Genomic DNA, 19,039 nt, shown 5'->3' on the forward strand with positions numbered 1-19,039 from the left:
CTTCGGCAGTCAAAGTACGAGCAACATTTTGCGATGCGACAGTATCTGCTAACTCAGAACGTTCAAATTAACTGTCGTTGAAATAGAAATCAGGGACTAAATACTGAATAACATCTTCCCTAGAGCAGCCATACTGCTGCAAAAGAAAAGCTTTCTCCAAAACTTCGTAGTTAAAGAAATATTCTTCCTCCTCAACCTTGACCATCATCATCATTAGCCTGACTATACCCACTGCAGGGCAAAGGACTCTACCATATTTCTCCAATTAACCCGGTTCTGTGCTAGCTACATCCACTTGACCTCATCCGCCCACCTAACTTCCTCCCGCCCCCTGCTACGCTTTCCTTCCCTTGGAATCCAGTTTGTTACCCTAAGCGACCATCGGTTATCCTCCCTTCGCACTACATGTCCTGCCCATGTTCATTTCTTCTTCTTGATTTTCACTAGAATATCAGGAATCAACCTTGATGCATTCTCCTAAACACTGGACTATCATCAACAGCAGCGCAATCTTATGAACCGAGTTCTTTTTCTCTTCTTTTTGCATTTCAAGACAACAAAGTTTTTACAAAATAATAGTTTATTTACAAAGTTCCACGCTTTCCACAGAAGATCACAAAGTGAAATGCAAAGAGAATAATGGTCCGTCGATACGCTGGAGACATTAACCACTCGACGACATTGGCCCAGTACTTTTGTCAGTTTTAGTCTGTCGCACCACACTTATTCTTCGGAAACCTTAAAGTGCGAGTTCATCACTTGACTACAGCGGAGCCCGAGTCTTAGCCTTGGGAACTGGGGCGGCCAGCAAAAGCGGTACCCCTGGAACCAAGTTAGTCCGCTCGCGATTCATTCCGCGGCTGCAACTTGCAACATGGGTAAGAGAGGTCAGGAAAGAAGTGGGCAGGGACGGAGACTTGCTGATCCGGCTCAGTGACTCAGCTCACAGCACACTTCCGTAGCACTGAAGTGGGAGCTTCTCCGAGATGTCATGATGGTAGTGAGCGACCACTTCCACAGCGGGGCTGATGTCGTCTCGTTTGCAGTCCACCTTGGTCTGCGCTCCTAGAGGGATGGAAAACATCTCGGCTTTCTCGGCACGGCTAGGAGCGGCGTTCTCTTCGGGCTCGGGTTTCTCCTGCGTTCGTGAAACAAAGTCATGTTGTCAGTTTAGTAATCCAGGGTATAAAGGGAGAAAGATAACGGTTGCACAGTGTGAAATAACAGGGAACATGGATTGAGGTGGAGTCTCAGATCGCAAGCCGAGGAAACGTTTCAACAAGGGGACTTCTCTTAGTTTGGGCCAGACGAAGACAACTCCCCTTGTCGAAACGTTGGCTCGGCTTCAGAGGGAGACAACTCAATTTGGTGTTATTTACACAGGCTTAGGTCAGAAGGAAGAAGTTTGGTAGAGCTAAGACTAGTGGTTGAGTGCATTATTCAGCGTGAGCAGATTAGAATTTTCCGCCGAAATCAGTAGAGTGGTAGAGTACAGCGTATCTTGGCCGGGAACGCAAAGGGCAGGCTTTATTTTCTATATCCATCCTTTTCCATGCAAACAAAGAGTATTCCGAATAGCTTAATTTGTAGTGGCATTGCTTGTGTGTGTGCAGCATTCTGCCCTGTGGTAATTTGTCATTTGTATCTTAGTAATTTGCATAACTTTCTCGTGCAAAAACAATTAATATCACGGTGAAAAAAACCAGCTCCAGCGATGGCCTAATATCATCCGATATAGGAGCCATGGAAGCTCACCTGCCCGCCTTGCTGTAGTGTCGAACAATGTTCGCAGCACTGCGCTATGTATTCTTCCGTTATGTGCTTTATTTATTGTGCACTCATCACGTAGTGCATGGCGCAAACCTCTGACTAGAGCAGAACGGCTACAGCGCCTGTAGGGTTCATAAAGTACATTCTCTGGTGCGTGAACTTTTGTTATACGCAAGTTCTAAAATATTTCAGACGAGCCCGCAGGCTACAACAGGTAGTCTTCGCCCTTATTCGTCGCACCCGCGCAGAACACGCAACGGGGAATATTATAGGGGCTTCACTGCACCAGTTCTCACTGGTTTCTAGAGGAGAGCGTCATCTAAACCGTAACAGCTTGCACTGCAAATCGAGGGGCGAAGCAGGTGCAAGGTAGGCGATTATTATAGGCAAGAATTGAGGACAAGCCTTTAAAATCGGAGATCAGGTATTTACTCGTTGCACATGCGTATAGAGCATTTCAAAACTCACGCGAAAGGACAAATAGAAAGCGAGTAGGATACATTGAGGATACATTGAATTTGGCCTTTGATAGCTAACCGCATACCACTGGCGCTTGTAACAGCGGTCTTAAGAGCTAGAAGAGAACAGTAAATGAAATACGCAACTGTTGCTCCCAATGGCCGGTTTCGCAAGTAAAATGTGGTGCTTGCATAGAAACTTCGTCATTCTTTCCAAAAGGGTGGAGACAGACTTTTGGACAGACGTCGGGAATTTAAATCTCGGGGCGGCAAAGGTTTTTTTTTTTATTTTTTGCGCATAAAAAGCTTTTTCTACTGCCGCACAAACGTCAGCGTAGTCAGATGAAGTCACACGATTAGTTCGCACAAAGAACTGTCATTTGATTAAGTTATCCTCAGTGTTCCCTTAAATGGGTCCGTCTCCTGCATATATAAGTGCTAACGAATCAGAGAACCCTAGCCCCTTTAGAGAGAGGATTGTTCGCAATGAAAAGCTGATGTAGTAAAGAAGCAATGCAGGTCGAGGCGTTGCTACATCCTGCTGTATGCGTCCAATGAGACGCAAACATTTCATTGCAACCTTGCTTCATGGATTAACTAACTCTTCCTTGATTGATTCATTGATTTATTGAGAACGTATATTAATAGGATGCGTCACTCGTGCTTGACATGTGCCTTGTACTCTCGTCCTGTCTGTTCTAATAAGCCTTATGCATTGCGTAAACTACGGGCCTTGCTTACAGCAGGCGATCTTCCTACGAAGGCAAAGCCAACAATTTACTGAGGTGGGCGTTTCACTGCTCCCCAACATGAATGAAGCCCCAATACGTAGAGTAACCACGCAAATAACCATTAAGACCGCCTCATACCTTGTTAAATTTTTCACTTTCAATAATTTAGCCATACTAAAAATTGCAGAAGTGCTCCACAAAGTGGCTGCAGCTTGGGCATACTTTCTTCTAACCGAGATGCCACCATTTTCGTAGCTCCGTCTTTCAAGGAACGTGAGACCGTAATTCGTGGTATCTGCCGTGAGCAGAAAATTTGACAGTGCCCTACCTTTCGCCTGTGATGCTTCTTGCAGAAGCATGCTATGCAAACAGCTGCTCCAAGGACAACGATGCTTCCAGCCAGGGGTCCAAGGATGGCTCCTAGGCTCAGTTGAGACAGCGCTCCTTCTTTTTCTGCTGTGAAGAAATACCGAATTTCAGTACGATTAGAATGTTTATTTTCAAACAAAACTATTCCTGCTGAAATTTAACATATAAGATTTAATAGATTTCTGCTATGACTGTTTAACAGTGGTAACGGCAACACATAAAAGGGCATCTTTATTCGGGGATTTTTGACAAGATTTGAGCACATTAAATTCGTTGTCAGAACCATGTGCCGAGACCACATTAGTCTGCGAGGTAAACTAAAAACGCGTCACTTTGAAAGCGTAAAGAGATTATTAACCGACCTGTCTTAGCCATGGCGGCCTGAGTGGACGATATAGAGATGTTGAGGGTGCGGCTGGTCTCAACGCCGTTGGTGGTGTACACGAGGATGGTGTAGTACGTAGTGGGGTGCAGCTCGCTCAGCTGGAAACGAGGCGTGGCGGAGGTGACCCGGCGCACGAGCAGGTTACTGCTGGCGTCATGCAGCTCCATCACAAACGTATGGTGGTCGTCACTGCGCCGCTGGCACTCGATCAGCAGCGATGTCAGTGTCTTGTTCAGTAGCTGGCACTCTCGAACATGACTGGGTGCCTCTGCAAAAGCGCCAGAAGCCAATGAATGTGGGTTTTCTTCCACGATACATTTATTTTTATTTCAGCGTAATTCTAAATTGCGATGCATGCAAAGTCCGACAACAGTGTTTTAAGGCGTGTCTTTTTTTTTTTTTTTTTTTTTTTTTTGCTTCCAGGACGACATGCGAAATTCCTTGTCTTTCTTACTATTACAGCCTTACGCGGAAAGAGCATGGGGTAGTAGGCCAGCCTTCGTGCAGGGTGAATTACAATACCGGGAACACGGCTTCGCATGGCAGTGCACCTGTGGAGCGTCACTGAACATAACTCGGTAAGTAGTCAATGCAGTGGCACACGAGAAGAGATGGTGCTTCATGTTGTATGTCACGCACTTTGCACGAGTTTGCTACCGGTTTGGGTGTGGTGGTGATTCGCATGTGAGCAGCCACGGGAAGCCGCATTCCCACTAAGTGTGATTGACACTGTACACTATGTGCCCCTTTGTTAAGCCATCTACAAGAAATGGACCCAAATGGTATACATGTTCGGCTCTATCCGTCGCAGTGGTTTTTGCAATGTTAGTTCACGTTAACGAGTGACCGTTTGTCAAAAGTAATCTGAGACCCTCGACTACCGTGCCTTCCGTGTGCAGTGTCGGAACGTCAGACACAACACGTTTTAAACATGAACACGTATGTGACGTGCAGGAGGCATTTGCATTAGGCACATTCTCACATGTTCTGTACAGGTGATATGAAAGTTTGTCCCGCTCATCGCGAGCATATAAACGACATTTGACGTGGTGTGCACAACCTTTGTGAAAGTTTATGGCCTAGGTCATTTGGGCTTTCTTCTAAGCCTAGCGGTGGGTGTCTTGCAGCATCCGTAGAACTGTGAACATTACAGTGAAGCGAACCTAAGTTCCGCTGAGAGATAAGCGATTTTTAACGATGGGGATTCACAACGACCCACACAGCGGGGGACAGAGGAAAACACCCTCTGGTTCTAAACTATTTGTGAAAGGAGTACTTTTGCAAGTGAAGCCCTACGATGATTTTTTTTTTTTTTTTGTCGGCGAAGCAAGCACGACATTGATATACCAATGGCTGCATCTGCGGCCCCACACTTTAAAGACGTGTTCTTTTTCAATCAGGGACGTGTACAATAAATTGAAAGTTTTATGCACTTATTGACCTGTTACACTGATTAGGCTAAGTGCAGTGCGCAAATGTTATAGGGTGAAACACGCAACCATTGTCAAACGGTAACTGTGGGCGTACCTAAGTGTTTTCTACATGTTAAACCAATCAATTAATCAATTCATCAATAAAAAAAAATGAATAAATCAAATGACCCTCTGCTCAGAAGAGTCGAACATATGATTGCATGTAAAACAGCCTCAAATAATTCACAGCCAACGAGAACGGTAAACAGAAAACAGTAAGAGGAAACTTATGAATAAATATTTTGTCCTTTTCGAGCCCCGTAGTACGTACAGATAGGGTATTTGCCCGAATGATTCCACGCGCAAAATGACTTCGTAGCGAAGCCCGGTTTATAGCCTGAGGCGAATTCCTTCTTTCCAGTGCTGCTGTCTGTTTCTGTTTACCGTGACTGATTGCTGTTACCGTTGTTTATATACAAACGGTTCAGTTCACTGCGCTTCATATAGAATTGTTTCCACATTATTTTTCTTCCTAGCTTTGTCACGGGAATTTGCAGCAGCAGAAGCGAACAATAGAAAAGTGACAGATATTTAGGCAAAAAAATAAAGATAGGGTGGCACTCAATGACTATCTAATTGCAACATTTGTGTGCATCAGTTTTCTTTTTGTGGTATATAACCAGATTTAGGCATTTCCGTGAGATTGTCTTGGAGTCCTTCAGTCCGTTTTTTGCACCTAAATTTCTTTCTTTTATAGTATCTTGGCTTCTGCTGAAAAATTATACGATATATCACGCTCAAGATAACATGTTAGTGTTGACGATGACATATTATTTGCAAAGCAAAAAGAAAAGCGATTTTCCAAAATTGAAATAAAAAAAATAGTAGACTGAAAACTGAAAACATGCAAACAATATTTGCAGGAACACGCTGCCTGCCCAGGCGGACATAACTTGCTGCAAAACATCTCTAAATATGGGTGTAATTACCAAAATTTCAATGATTAATTTTTAGTTATCATAATTGGACGCTTAATTCCAATGGGCAGCTTGATGCCGTGCACGAGGTGATGTCAAATCAGTTTTTGAAACTAAGAAAAAATCATTTTCAAGAGCCATGCAGCTTGATGAAATTCGGCGTTTGTTTCCACACGCAACCGAAACTGAGCGCACGAGGAGCGCCGGAAGTATGGCGCAAGTGCAACGTCCGCTAGTGACGTGTCGTGATGGGTGCAGCGTGTAATTCGAAACACGTGTGCTAATTTCCCTAGCTAGGGAGCCTATGCGCTTAAGCTTAGACAGCGTCCGGCGTCATCGCCTACTTCGTCGATCAGCGTAAGAAAAGGATAGTCATCGTCAGCCGGATATCGGTTTTGAAAGCCGCGGTGGGCTGAGCCGCCGTTTTATTTTTGTATATTTGCCAATTCTATTATGACTGCCTGGCGAGCGCGATTTGAGTCGTCATTCTTCATTTACTTATTAGGTTGAGCTTCCAGTTTCCTATAATCGCTGCATATGGGGTGAAGGTGTCCGAAAAAAAATGTATGTCCGTGTAAGCAAGGGGGGTTTGAGCGGCAGTGGCTGTATGCTATCGGGCTGTTCTTGCGGTTGTTCTAAGCATGAATTAGCTCGTTGCTCAAAAGGCCCACATGTTTGCATTTGATATGCCATATGGCATCCTCGAGGCGCTGCAGATGAAATTATGTGATGTTAGGAAGATAGCGAGAGACCGGAAAGCGTGGCGTGATATGGTCCATAGGGTCACGAAGAGTCGGACACGACTGAACGACTGAACTGCACTGATGCCTTTTTTAGGTGTGGATTTGACAAGGCCATTGCAGTGCAAGTGTTTCAAATCACTTCAATGTGTGGAAATGCCACCTGCCACCAGGCCAACGCAACTCCGATACTCCACAGCCGAGAAGGTGGACATTGTGATCGCTCATTCAGCGCAGTAATGTACGCGGAGCTGGCATCCATACTGTATGCTGCCCAACAACCTAATCGCTATGTGCCGACCCTTCGCCCTTTGATATCGATATTCAATCGATTTAAGACTACTGCATCAGCCGATGTTCAGAAAAAAACAAAGACCAACGGGTGGAATGGACGACTTCGATGTCCTCGAAACATTGCTCTCAGGCCGAGAGCAAGTGTTAGGCAAGTTGCCAACGCGTACGGAGCCAGCCCGGCTCCACTGTGGTCATTTCCAAGACACAGCTGCAAACCCTAATTTCAAACGTCGCCATCTCTGAATTTGCATCTGAACTATCAGTGGTCGTGTAGAATAAAATAATGGTTTTAGTCTCAGCATGAAATCGAATCGGGCGCTGCATTCATTACGACACGTCACCAGCGGACGTTGCGCTTGCGTCACGCTTTAGCCGCTTCTCGTGCGCTCTGCTTCGGTTGCGTGCGGAAAAAAACGTCGGATTTCCTTGCACTGCAGGGCTCTCGAAAAGGAGTTTTTCTTCGTTTCAAAAACTGATACGGCTTTGTATCATTCTTGACATCAATTTCTTGGGACTAGTCACCCAAATGCAATAATAAAAACGTTAGGTTTGGTTTGGTTTGGTTTGTGGGGTTAATTAGTGGGATTTTGTTAATTACATGAATACCTACCGAGGTTTTGCAGAACATTATCTGGACCAGGGCAGGGAGTGTGTTTCCGGAAATATTGCGTTTGTATTGTCTACCGACTATTTTTTAAAATTACTTAGTCTTCCTTGTAACACCCTATTTGCTTGGCACTTCAGGCTGCCTCCCCTACAATAATTTGATTACGCTGGAGATCAAGGACTGAGTCGCGTAAGTAGTTTTTTATTGTGCCAAAATAAACCTTCATTCGTCCACGCTGAATGCATAAACCGACGAAAGCTTTGTCTCTGTTTGAACAGAAAGGATGCTTCCTGTCAAGGCGTTTCTAAATCCGTGCCATCGTAAAGCCCGATTTGCAACACCACAGCGGCATCTGTTTTGTCATCGTTTTGTTGTCTCTTGCCGATCACATGTTTCGGCATGGGGCAAGAGTGAAAGGATGCGCGCACGCGAAGACATGTTTTCTGTTACGAATGTGACATCGGAGAAAGCTGTCATGTAGAAACTGGGCCGGCTTGCACGATAAAGTCCGAACTAAGTCCAGACTTAAATAGTGTCTTTAGAAAGACCAAGCTTATTTAAGACGGCTCGTGTTCCGAACGTCGAACGCTTCGGGTTCATGTTCACCAGAGTGGCTTCCCAGAACGGCCTCAGCAACCACTCGGGGCATTTTTCCTCGTAACACAATCTTATGCCGCAAAAAGCAATAGCACGTATTATACAAAACGCAAAATTGACGGAATATGTACATCTTAAAGCAGGGACAGTGCCAGCGCATCCCTGTTTTTCCCTAATTTCTCTACTTAGATACCTGGCGTCCTTGTGTCTTAACCAAGACAGCACTAGAGTCGTAATCATACAAGCGACTTATTCAAGTCAGGACTGAAGCCCAGTCTTTACTCCAGTCTTAAGCCGCCATGCTAGTGGCCTATTCTTTAGACTCCAGTTAAGTCTGGACTTAGCTAAGACAGTCTTAAGATTGCTTTGTGCAAGCGGGCCCAGGACTGCACCTTAGACTCTGTAGATATGTTTACAAGTCAGGCAGTACATTGTGTTGCTGGTAAAGCTTACGACATCTTCTCATCACAGCGGACGTCATCATTTTTAGCCCTACTCTAAGCTAAATGAGCCATTCTTGACAAGCAGTGGCTTCAACTGAAACTTTGCACGCAAAGAAACATATGGCAGCCCGGCATTATTTAATGAACAAAAAATATTGACACATAGCGTTAAAGGCCTCGTTCTCAATGTTCTCAGGCAAAAAGCAATGTTGGAGGATAAACATGCGGAGCGGCCTTTTACCGCTATGGCGTTGCCAATTTGTAATGCATTTAGGGTGGCCCCTAAATGTTTCTTCTAATCTGGAAACCGCGTCAACTTCATAGTTTGAAAGTCGTGGATCTTCACATAACATTAACTATTTCATAACGAGTGGAGTAAGCTTATTCGTCGCACGAAATATCACCCTGCATTTTTAATAGAATCCCCGAATACTTTGGAGAGTCTACTAGGAAAATAGAACAGCTAAAAAAAGGCGCAGGGCAAGAGAAAACACAACCAAACACAGTTCCTAGTAGACATAAAGCAACTGGCCAAGCAATTCACTCTTCTGAAATTTTGACAGTGCTCGGGAATAATAACGCACGGTTCTTCAACAGCTGTTGCGTACACTTAACGAGGACGAGGTTGCAGGTTTGATGGATATGTTCCCTCAGAGACGACGTTCGAGGCCATCCACACATCAACGCAGCGCACATAAGCATAGGTGGAGAGTTTATTTGAAGTCTACACTAAAGCCCCTAGCTTTCCGTTGTATTATCTTTAGCATGTACTCAGTGGTAGCATCGTGTTTGGCACAGCACTATGCACACATGTTTCAGGTGATAATTATCAGAACATGTTCGAAACATTTCTACCACGTGAAGCGTTTCGTTGTAGAATATTCGTTGTATCTCGATTCCTGGAATCTTTCTTTTTGCACTTTCACAATGACGAAAGTGAAGGGGAGGGAGAATACTTATATTCTAAATATATAAAATACTCACCTATTCCCCCTCCCCCTCTTTTATTTATTTTTGCGTCGATAACGTGAAGAGGCGGACGCAAAAATAACACTTTATTTGGCATATAAACTTAGCGAATATCTTCGACAAAGTCTATTACACTGCGTCTGTACATCAAGCTGTGGCGGCCCTCTTCAAACTCAGTCAGACTTCCATTACAGCTGTCGAACAGCTGAGTCCACGATACCTACGACACCTTCTGATCTCCGTCGAATGGTCGCCGATTCCAGTTCCCTTTGACAACACGCTGATAGAATTATTGTCGTTGCTTTCGGACGGCTTTTGGCTTTCTGTGCGGCCAGCTGGCATGTAGTGTCAGGGCGCACCAACACAAGCCGAAGGTAGCGCCGTGGACGCCTCGCTACTCCAACGTCCCTAGCTCCGAGCAGCAAATAACCTGGCAGGCTTGTCTACACTCTTTACCACAGGAGGGGAGAGGAGGGGGGGGGGGGGGGGGGGGGGTTAAATTTCGCGTGCAAGAAACTTTCTATTTTGTTCAGGAAATTGGCGGGAGTCCTTAGAATCGGGAGGTGACTAAAATCGCGCAAACATGGTAAATCTCAGCCTAGGCACGTTCAAATTAAAGCGATGATTGAGAGGTGTGTTGCGGCTTCAAATATAAAATTAAAAAAACAAAGCATAGCATTCGCTGTCAAGTTCTGAGGTTAGTTGATACAGGAAGCACCGTCAACTGTTCGCTATTGAACACACATAGTAGTAAAAAGGAAAACACGAAGCTACCCTACAAAGAGTAAAATTACTCTAGTTATGAAAACGTTCGTCGTGCGCCTAAATAGCTTCACGCTAAGCTCCGCTAAGACTAACAGTCCCACAAAGCTATCAGAGGAAATGTTTATCGAAACCCTTGGTCACCAGAATAAGATACCGTTAAGCGAACCTTCTTTTCACATGAAAGCTCTCTAATGCAGCTGGCTAATTGCGACAAAGGCGTATCACTAGAGCTGGTAAATAGGTAAGTAGCCGCGTATATATATGGTGCTCTGCAGATAATGGGTAATAACAAGGACGAGTGGTTAAGTGTTCTTTCCCTGCCTTCCCCTCGTACGGCAAAGTAGTTATCGGATTGTAGTGAAATAGAATGCGCGGTCTAATCGAAGAACGGTGTCAGGGAGGCTTGTGCAAGGAAAAGATTAGGCGATGCGGCACCATTGAGTTACTGCAATAAAACTTCGTTTGGGCCCAGTTAGTTCATGATTTTCTACTGAACTGAAGAGCGAAAACAGAAGACAATCCACAGAGAAGAAGAGAACACAAGTACAGGCGCTATTTTTATTCTTCATGGCATCAGCGCATATATAGATTTGAGGCCACACTTGTGCAAGCAGACAAGGATCCGGCAAGTCATTTGATCCAAGTTAATACCGTCGCACGCACAGGAACGTATATTCAGCTTCATATAAAGAGACAGAAGTATCGCTAATACAGTAATGACTTGCGGATCCTTGTCTGCTTGCACAAGTGTGGCCTCAGGTCTATATATGCGTTGTTGCCATGAAGAATAAAGTAGTAGTCAGTTAGCGCCTGTCCTTGTGTTCTCTTCTTCTTCTCTGTGTATTGTATTCTGTTTGCGCCCTTCAGTTTCGTAGAAAACCATTGAGGCAGGGCTGTTTTCTTGTGTTGACTGTGAAATTATGTGCTTCGGAGATCGGGAGCATAAGCACTTGCATTGTTAAGATCTTGTTGCAATCACACTTATACGTGCACCTGGAATAAGAGCAACCTTTCAAAATATGCATATCATGGCATATCGCGACTTCACGTCACCAAAATGCGTTCCTGATTACATTACACTCGATTCTACGAATGTAGGGAGCCCTAAACTTTATTGGTTCAGCGGTTCGCACAGGCGTGTGTGCACTTTTTGGCTAGAAATCATCATCATCAGCCGGACTTTACCCACTGCAGGGCGAAGGCCTCTCATGTTTCCTCCAAGTAATCTGGTCCTGTGCTAGCTACATCCACTTGACCTCTGTGAAATGCTTAATCTCTTCAGCCACCTAATTTTCTGCGTTCCCCTGCTACGCTGTCCTTTTTGAATCCAATTGGTTACTCATTTCAGTTGATTACTCTCTCTTCGCACTAGATGTCCTGGCCATGCTCTTTTCTCCTTCTTTATTTCGACTAGAATAACAGTAACCCGATTTATTTATCTGACCCATTCTGCAGATCTCGTATCTCTTAACGTTGCACCTACCATTTTCCGTTCCGTAGCTCTCTGCGTTGTCCACAACTTAAGTAGCACCCTTTTCGTAAACCTCTATGTTCTTTTTTTTTTTTTTTAATAACGTCATTTTTTGCCTAAGGGCATAATGTGATATGTAAAAAATACAGGGGGTACTAAATGAAAGAAAAAAGTTAGCTGTTCGAATAAAGTTCAAGAGAGAGTGATGAATAGGCCCTTGAGTCCGTGCAATCTATGAAGATGGGTTGTTCGGCGAAAGGCCCACTGCCGTCAGGTGCCGAATTCTCGTCGGCTTCAGTGTCGGGCAAACCCCCAACAAGTGGTGAATATCTGCCTCGTGATCTGGTGACTTGCAGACAGGACATCCTGGACGTTGATATAAATATCGATATTGCGGCCTTGTTCGTGTCACCTCTATGTTTCAGCCCCATATTTGAGTCGTGGTAAGATGAAACTTTTATATACTTTTCTTTGAGCTATACCGGTAAGCTGTTAGTCATAACATGCGAGTACGTCCCAAATGCGCTCCATCCCAATCTTATTCTCCTAGTTATTTCTCTTTAGTGGTCTCGATCTGCAGTTACTACCTGTCCTAAGTAGACATATTAGCCTACCAATTACAGAGCTTCGCTACCTATTTTAAACAGCTGTTGCTTTTCCAGGCTGGTCAGCCTTACCTTAGACTTCTGCATATTAATATTTAGGCATACATTTCTGCTTCTGCTCTCTAGGTCATTAATCATTTGTTGCAACTGTTCTCCGGAGTTGTTTAGCAAGGCAACTTTGTCAGTAGAGGCAGCATAAGTTGTTCTGCAAGTATATCTTGTTTTATTGATTATAAGCAGGCTAAAATTTACATCTAGCTGCAGTGTTCCCCAAATTTTTTCTTCTTTTTCGTTTTGGAGTGGCTTGCAAGGTTATATCACTAGTCGTGATGCCTTTGGCTGAATTGCAGAAGCTTTATGACCTCCTGCTGGCGTTTATAATCCTAGCAGTTTGACAGCCGTTCCGCCTCCAAGCAGTTATGAAGTTAAGCAATACTTACAGTAACCTAAACTAGCTGTGGAATATGACTCTTTTGTATAAGGTAATAATTACTCTGTCTTGCATGACCATCAGATGGATTCGGCTCGGAACTAATAGAGTCATTTAGCCCAACGCATACATACTAGAATAAGCGTATACCTGTTTGCCGGACGCCCATTGCGTACACATAGTGTCAGGGGTGGGGGAGAGCATAGTGTCTCCGCATGGAGACGTCCGGTAACCCGGTACACGGCTATACGTCTACGCTAGTTCTTCTCCACTGTGGTTACAGCCTCTAATTTTATCTAACAAATGCAGGAAGGATAAGAGGCACCGTCATGCGACACATAAGAAAGCAATCTAGAGCCGTTGAAGTAAAGCCTAGAATTTTATTTTCTGCCAGTGAATGTGAAGAAATAATTAATCGTAGAATAGGCTGTAAAGTAGAAAAAATAATCATCTTCCGCCGGTGGGTTCTCTACCCGTGATCTACGAATTCAGAGTCCGGTGATCTACAACCGAGCTACGGCGACGACTGTTTAATCTTGTTCATTCTCAGGTATTTATGTTGCGTGTAACCTATTTTTGTGAGTGTTCGCCAGTGTTGGCTCCTTCGTTATGTAATCGTAACGAAGCCTTTCACCTTTCTCGTTTTTGTTTGATGATTAGGTTAGCGAGGGCTTCGTATGTGGTGGCCTTGGCGTCATAGGCAGCGTAAGAGGGCTGTCGCATCTCCTGTCCTCCCCGTCAGATCACGTTATACGTGGCACTCACTGTATCAGAGAACTTTAGGCATCCGCTGCTATAGCGGAGAATGGCGCTGGCAAACACTCTCAATAATAGCTTACACGAAAAGTAAATACACAGGGAAGTGAAAGGTTTAACAGCCGTCGCCGTAGCTCAGTGGTGGAGTACCGAAACCGGAGTTAGGAGGTCGCGGGTTCGGATTCCACCTGCGGCATCTGGCTTTTTTTTCTACTTTCTAGCCTACTACTCTAACAATTAATTATTATTTCACGTTCATCAACACCAAAAAGGAAATTCGCTGACGCTGTTTTCCTTTTCGCCAGTCGCTCGCTGTTGGCTCCTTTCTTGTGCATCTAACGGCATCTGGTGCATATTAGGAGACATGCGAGACCAGCAAGAATAAAATATCTTTTTGTGATAGCATTCTCGTCACAGAGAAAACTATGTACCCCCAAAAAATGGGAATACCAGTTCACGGCAGCAGCTACGGCTTAGTGACAAGAGGAATCTAGGAAAGGATCCTATAAGGTAGGAGGATAGTATAATAGTGGGTCGCAAGTTCACATGCGCTGAACGTTACCGTTTCTTTGTTCTTTACGTGTTTTTTTTTTTTTTTAGTAAACGCTAAACCAAAACTGATGAAAAAACATGATCACTAAAGATGAGATAAGGTCGGGCAGAATTACGGCGTCCGTTGAAGCGGGGCCGATCGTCTCATTATCAGTGATCTTTGCCGCTTCTCTGAGTGTGGTGTTCGCTGCGAATGAACTGTCAACCAAGCTTTTTATGTAATTCCCGCACTATTCTAGCAATGAAACGCATCGAATTTAGTTTTTAAAGACATCTGCATTTTACAGCTGCCGTAGGTCTAGCTTGGTCGCCACGAGGGACGCAAGTTTTCGAGAGCGCGGGACGTTCAGAGTTTCCCGTTGGCAAGAAAAGCGGTCGCCCATTATTGAATTTTGCGTGATACGTTACTTTTATTCTTTATTACTGCTATGTTAGGCTGGGTTCAGTGAAACTGAAAATTAAGTAAATATGTAAAATGTTTCAACCTTTTCAAAATTTTTCAACGCAATCCAGACGAGGCTGGCCTCCTAGTCTAACGCTCTCGCGAGTATGGATTAAATACTGATTGATCGGGCTATTGATTGATTGAGTGATGGATTGATTGATTGATTTATCGATCGATCAGTCGACTGCCTGACTGATTGATCGATCGATCGATCGTATTGCCTCCTAGACAAGGTGCCGGAAGAACGCCTTTGAGCACCGCGTAGGGGGGCCGCTCAGTCTGTTTCGCCAATTTTAATATGCTCTAATGTTTGTTACATAGCATCCTGTTTTGCACTGCCTTGCCGCTATAGTTAAGGTGAGAGATCGTTACTTGTCTCATTAGCAGCGGAGTCCGGCGGAGTTGAGTGCAAGCGATGCTATTAAAACCTCAGATCGGGCAAGAAGGACTGTGACATCCTAACTTCTGATGCCAGTTAGCAACCAGTACCAAATTCAAAAGGAAGAAGTAAAACCGAATGTTTACAGTTGTATAAACGTCAATTAAAGTGAACTACGTTAGACTAAAGACATATTTCGTTGGGTAATGAGGGAATCTATCGATTTTGGTGGGCTGTGTGAATTAATAGCGCAATTTGTGTTATTGATTTCAATTAAGCTTGTTTGCGTTGAATTGAGGGTTTATTTTGTTGGATTCAGGTATATTGTTGATTCTGATATCATGTTGATGATTAAGCGTGGATTCTTGTAAGTTCCGGTAGATTGAGTAAATTACTTAAAAAAAATACGAGGGACTTTAGCGACCAAAGTAGTGAAAAGCGAAAGCCTGAGTGCCACATTCTGCTTCGCAACTGTTGCGCATGTAGCGATGAATGCTGCTACGAGTAAAGTGAGTCAACTGTTTCACATTCTGCTAGTGCATTGAGCTGTCAAGCGGTGACGAGTTTCGAGAATATTCCAAGCATTGTCTACACAACGTCTAGTACCGTCTAATTTTAGATCTATAATTAGTCATTTATTAATTAATCGGTCATTAATTAGTAATTAATATTTGGTCACTAGTCATGAATAATTATTCATTGATTAGAATTGATCTTTAGTCATTCACAATTGGTAACTATAACATTAATTAGCCGTTAATTAGGTACTGAATAAATTAATTAGTCATTATTTAGTCACCACTTTTACTGTTCCAGATCGTCAGTAGATTTTAGAGGACTCAGTAATTTTAACACGATAACGTTACACGCCCTGTTCACCAGAAAATCTGGCGTCTGCGTAGAGAGCAAATAATCACAATCATAGCGATGAAAGCGGTGTCTGGCAGCTGACATGGTCGCGCATTGACTGACTAGCCTGACGTTAGTTTGACAAGAGCTGCCAACTCAGGCGGCACCATTTATGTAGGGGGGTAGCATCAGAATGAGCCTGCAGGACCCTTGTATTCTGAGTGAGGCACATTACCCCCACGTCAAGCAGGAACGTTCATGCGGCTTGGTTAAAGCCGGCCTTTATATGTCTGGTGGCATCCTACGCTATTGCGTCCTATCATTAAAATAGTTTCTTGAGTGCCCACCATAATTCTCTTAACCTATTTTCAATTCTATGGAACCAGAACAGCACCGTCTTTCTCCCTCTGAGAGCAAAGAAAGGTGTTCGGTCTTTGCCACAAAACGGTCTTACCTTTAGGAACAAGTCGGAAGAGGCACGGCTTCTTCTGGATGCCTACGGGGTTCTTGGCCCAGCACTGAAAGGTCGAGTGCAGTTCCTCGGGCAGGGGGACGAACGTGAGCACGCTGCGAGAAGCGAAAGCGCGCGCCATGCCGTCGAAGTCACGCGCAAATGCCGTCTCGCGCATTGCCGCGTCGCCCGGCGATGCCGATGCTGTAGCAATGGCGGCTCCTCGGTGGCTCTCTTTCATGGACCAACGGAAGGTAAGATTGGTGCTCGGGTCCGCCTCCACATCGCACGACAGGGACACCTCCTCGAAGGGAGCCGTGTACACAACCTTGGCACGGTGCTGCTGCTGTGGGTTCTGGCACCTGGGTGAGTCTGCGAGACGAACAGGAGAGAAGAAAGAAAGGAGCGACCTTGATGGTTTCAAAGTATCTCGATACGGTCTTCGTTTAAGGTTTGTTGGGAAAATTGGAAAAAATTGGAATTGGAAATGAAATATTGGTAAGTGACAGGGTCGAAATAAACGTGTGGAGTAAGATAAAACGCTGATTTCGTGGCGCAGCTGAGTCTGGCGATCAACTTTTGCTTTTCCTCTATGTTCCAGCTGAGCATCGCGTATTAAAAAGGTCATGCAGATCACATGCATTCACATTATTACTCGTACAACTAAATCTTCCCTAGCTCCTGACAAAGCTGCGTACAGTGGTACAGCGCCGCTGCAGTAAGAGCAATGAGCATGCTTAAGACGGCATACTAACGATAACAAATTCTCTCTCGATATTTTTGAGCCTTACTGCCACCAAATTATGACGAACATACCACAATATTGTCATTCAGGTGACGCTGATAATTTTTAAAGCTTTATTTCATAGGCGTGCTCATGAATAGTTCCGTGAGCATAATAGTTATGAATACCAACAGCTGAAATATCGTTAGAGAACGATACTCTTATAATTTATATATTGATTTTCTATCTCCGCCGTCTGCAACATTGTTACCTGATATTGAGTCATTTCTATCGTAAATTTTTCTATTGGCTATTAAAGGGTAACATGGCGATAAAATCTTTAAAATAGCAAAGACACGGTTGTAGAATCGAGCGCCAAATTTAAACTCACGCTGTATGCGAATCTGAAGCGTCTTGGATGTGGTCACTCCCTCCGGGTTGGTAACGGTGCACGAGTAATTGCCGGAGTCGGACGACTGAACATTCCGTAGAACTAGGTAGCGCTGGTTGACAATCAGCGGGCCCCGCGCCATTGGCAATGCGGGGGTGATGTTGGCCGCGTGCTGAAGCTGCGACTGGTAGTCGTGCTGCTGCTGGTCTTCTAGTGGGACTCCGTTCAGTTTCCACACTACGTCGGTGATGCTCGGGTAGGCCGAAGCGTTGCACACGAAGAAAATGTCGTGGCCCTCGTAAATCATCGACTCCTTGAGTCCAGCGCCAAACTCCAGCGTAACCTGCGGCTTGTCTGGCGACGTTTCAAAATGGTAAGTTAAACACGCTTAAGAAGAGCACGCGAATAAGTTGAATGGAGCTCTGAACAGCGAAATATTACTCGAGAAAAGATATTACTCCCAGCATGAACAAAACAGTTCAAAGCGCAGAGTGAACATAGTACGTATCAACAAACATCACATTAAGGGTCTTCCTAAGAAGAGGCCGCAACTGAGTTCTTGATTTTATGAAGAGCGGATACCATAATGAGCGTGCTTGTTCGCACTCGCTTGCTATAGCATAACGGTTGTAACGTTTCTTAACACATAGCCATAATCAGTGTTTGCACAAATAGTCCACGCGTCCTATACAATGCACTGGCTCAACTAATGTAAAATAGAGATGTGATCATAGCACTTGTAGTCAGGGTGTCACCAATATGTGTGAAAGGTAAGAGTTTCTAAAACCGTCAACGCTTTTCTGTGTACAATTAGACTGCCGGAAAATACGGGCATAAAAGCTACCTACTGCTCATCTTCTGGGACAGCGATCGCTTCATCGAAAGATCTCCAAGGACTCTTTCACGGCCGAAAATCATCCGCCCTAAAATTGAACACAATTCTTGTTGTTTGAACGTACTCAGAACTTTTATTGTCCATCTTTCTCATCACTTTTCTACTCAGCCGCCAAGATACAAATCTAGGCTAAGTGAATCATAGTTCAGTAAAAAGCAGGGCGATAAAAACAAAAAAGGCGGACACAGGAATAAACAAACAAAAAGTTCGATTTGACTGTTATGTTCTTTAGATCGATTCTTCGTGTGCTTTCCTTTATTCTAGAATTAAAATTCTGTATTGGTGTTATCGCCGCTGTGACAATTCTAGACGTAAACACAGCTGATGAAGACCGCTGCACAAAAGAAACAAAACGCACACAGAAAAATATTATTCTTGGTTTAGCTCCGATTAACAATAGTTGAATTGCGAAAGCAACGGCGGAAGCTTCTTTTGCTTGCTACATTATTCCATATCAGCCCTATCAGTGTAAGGTGCTACATTATAGGGACACAAGCTCATCTTTAAGGGCATGACGCGAGAGGCTAAGCTACCAGCCCTCATATGAAGTCACGCTTCAACCAAGCGGTATAGA

The 19,039-nt window shown here is 44.3% G+C and overlaps 1 protein-coding gene across 1 annotated transcript; it reads right to left on the minus strand.

The window, feature by feature from the left end:
* Window positions 1–597: 597 nt before the first annotated feature.
* LOC146185194 (uncharacterized) lies at window positions 598–17,908 on the minus strand. The gene is made up of 5 exons (XM_084605490.1): window positions 17,571–17,908; window positions 16,459–16,827; window positions 3,691–3,981; window positions 3,288–3,415; window positions 598–1,138 (listed from the first exon to the last, which is right to left on the minus strand). The coding sequence occupies exons 1-5, from the start codon at window positions 17,875–17,877 to the stop codon at window positions 944–946; spliced, it is 1,290 nt and encodes a 429-aa protein (XP_084461616.1). The 5' UTR covers window positions 17,878–17,908; the 3' UTR covers window positions 598–943.
* Window positions 17,909–19,039: the final 1,131 nt, after the last annotated feature.

This window comes from Amblyomma maculatum, chromosome 6 (genome assembly GCF_055883805.1).
Source record: "Amblyomma maculatum isolate TAMU_Amacu chromosome 6, ASM5588380v1, whole genome shotgun sequence".
Taxonomy (NCBI): Eukaryota; Metazoa; Arthropoda; class Arachnida; order Ixodida; family Ixodidae; genus Amblyomma; species Amblyomma maculatum.

What these genes read in the sequence shown, in the direction of transcription:
- LOC146185194 (XM_084605490.1), bottom strand. Translation starts at nt 17,877, where the DNA reads ATGATTTACGAGGGCCACGACATTTTCTTCGTGTGCAACGCTTCGGCC. An exon ending in GCTTCAGATTCGCATACAGC is followed by an intron (nt 16,828 to 17,570) that starts GTGAGTTTAAAT and finishes TTCGTCTCGCAG; the next exon opens with ACTCACCCAGGTGCCAGAAC. An exon ending in GGCCGCCATGGCTAAGACAG is followed by an intron (nt 3,416 to 3,690) that starts GTCGGTTAATAA and finishes ATTTCTTCACAG; the next exon opens with CAGAAAAAGAAGGAGCGCTG.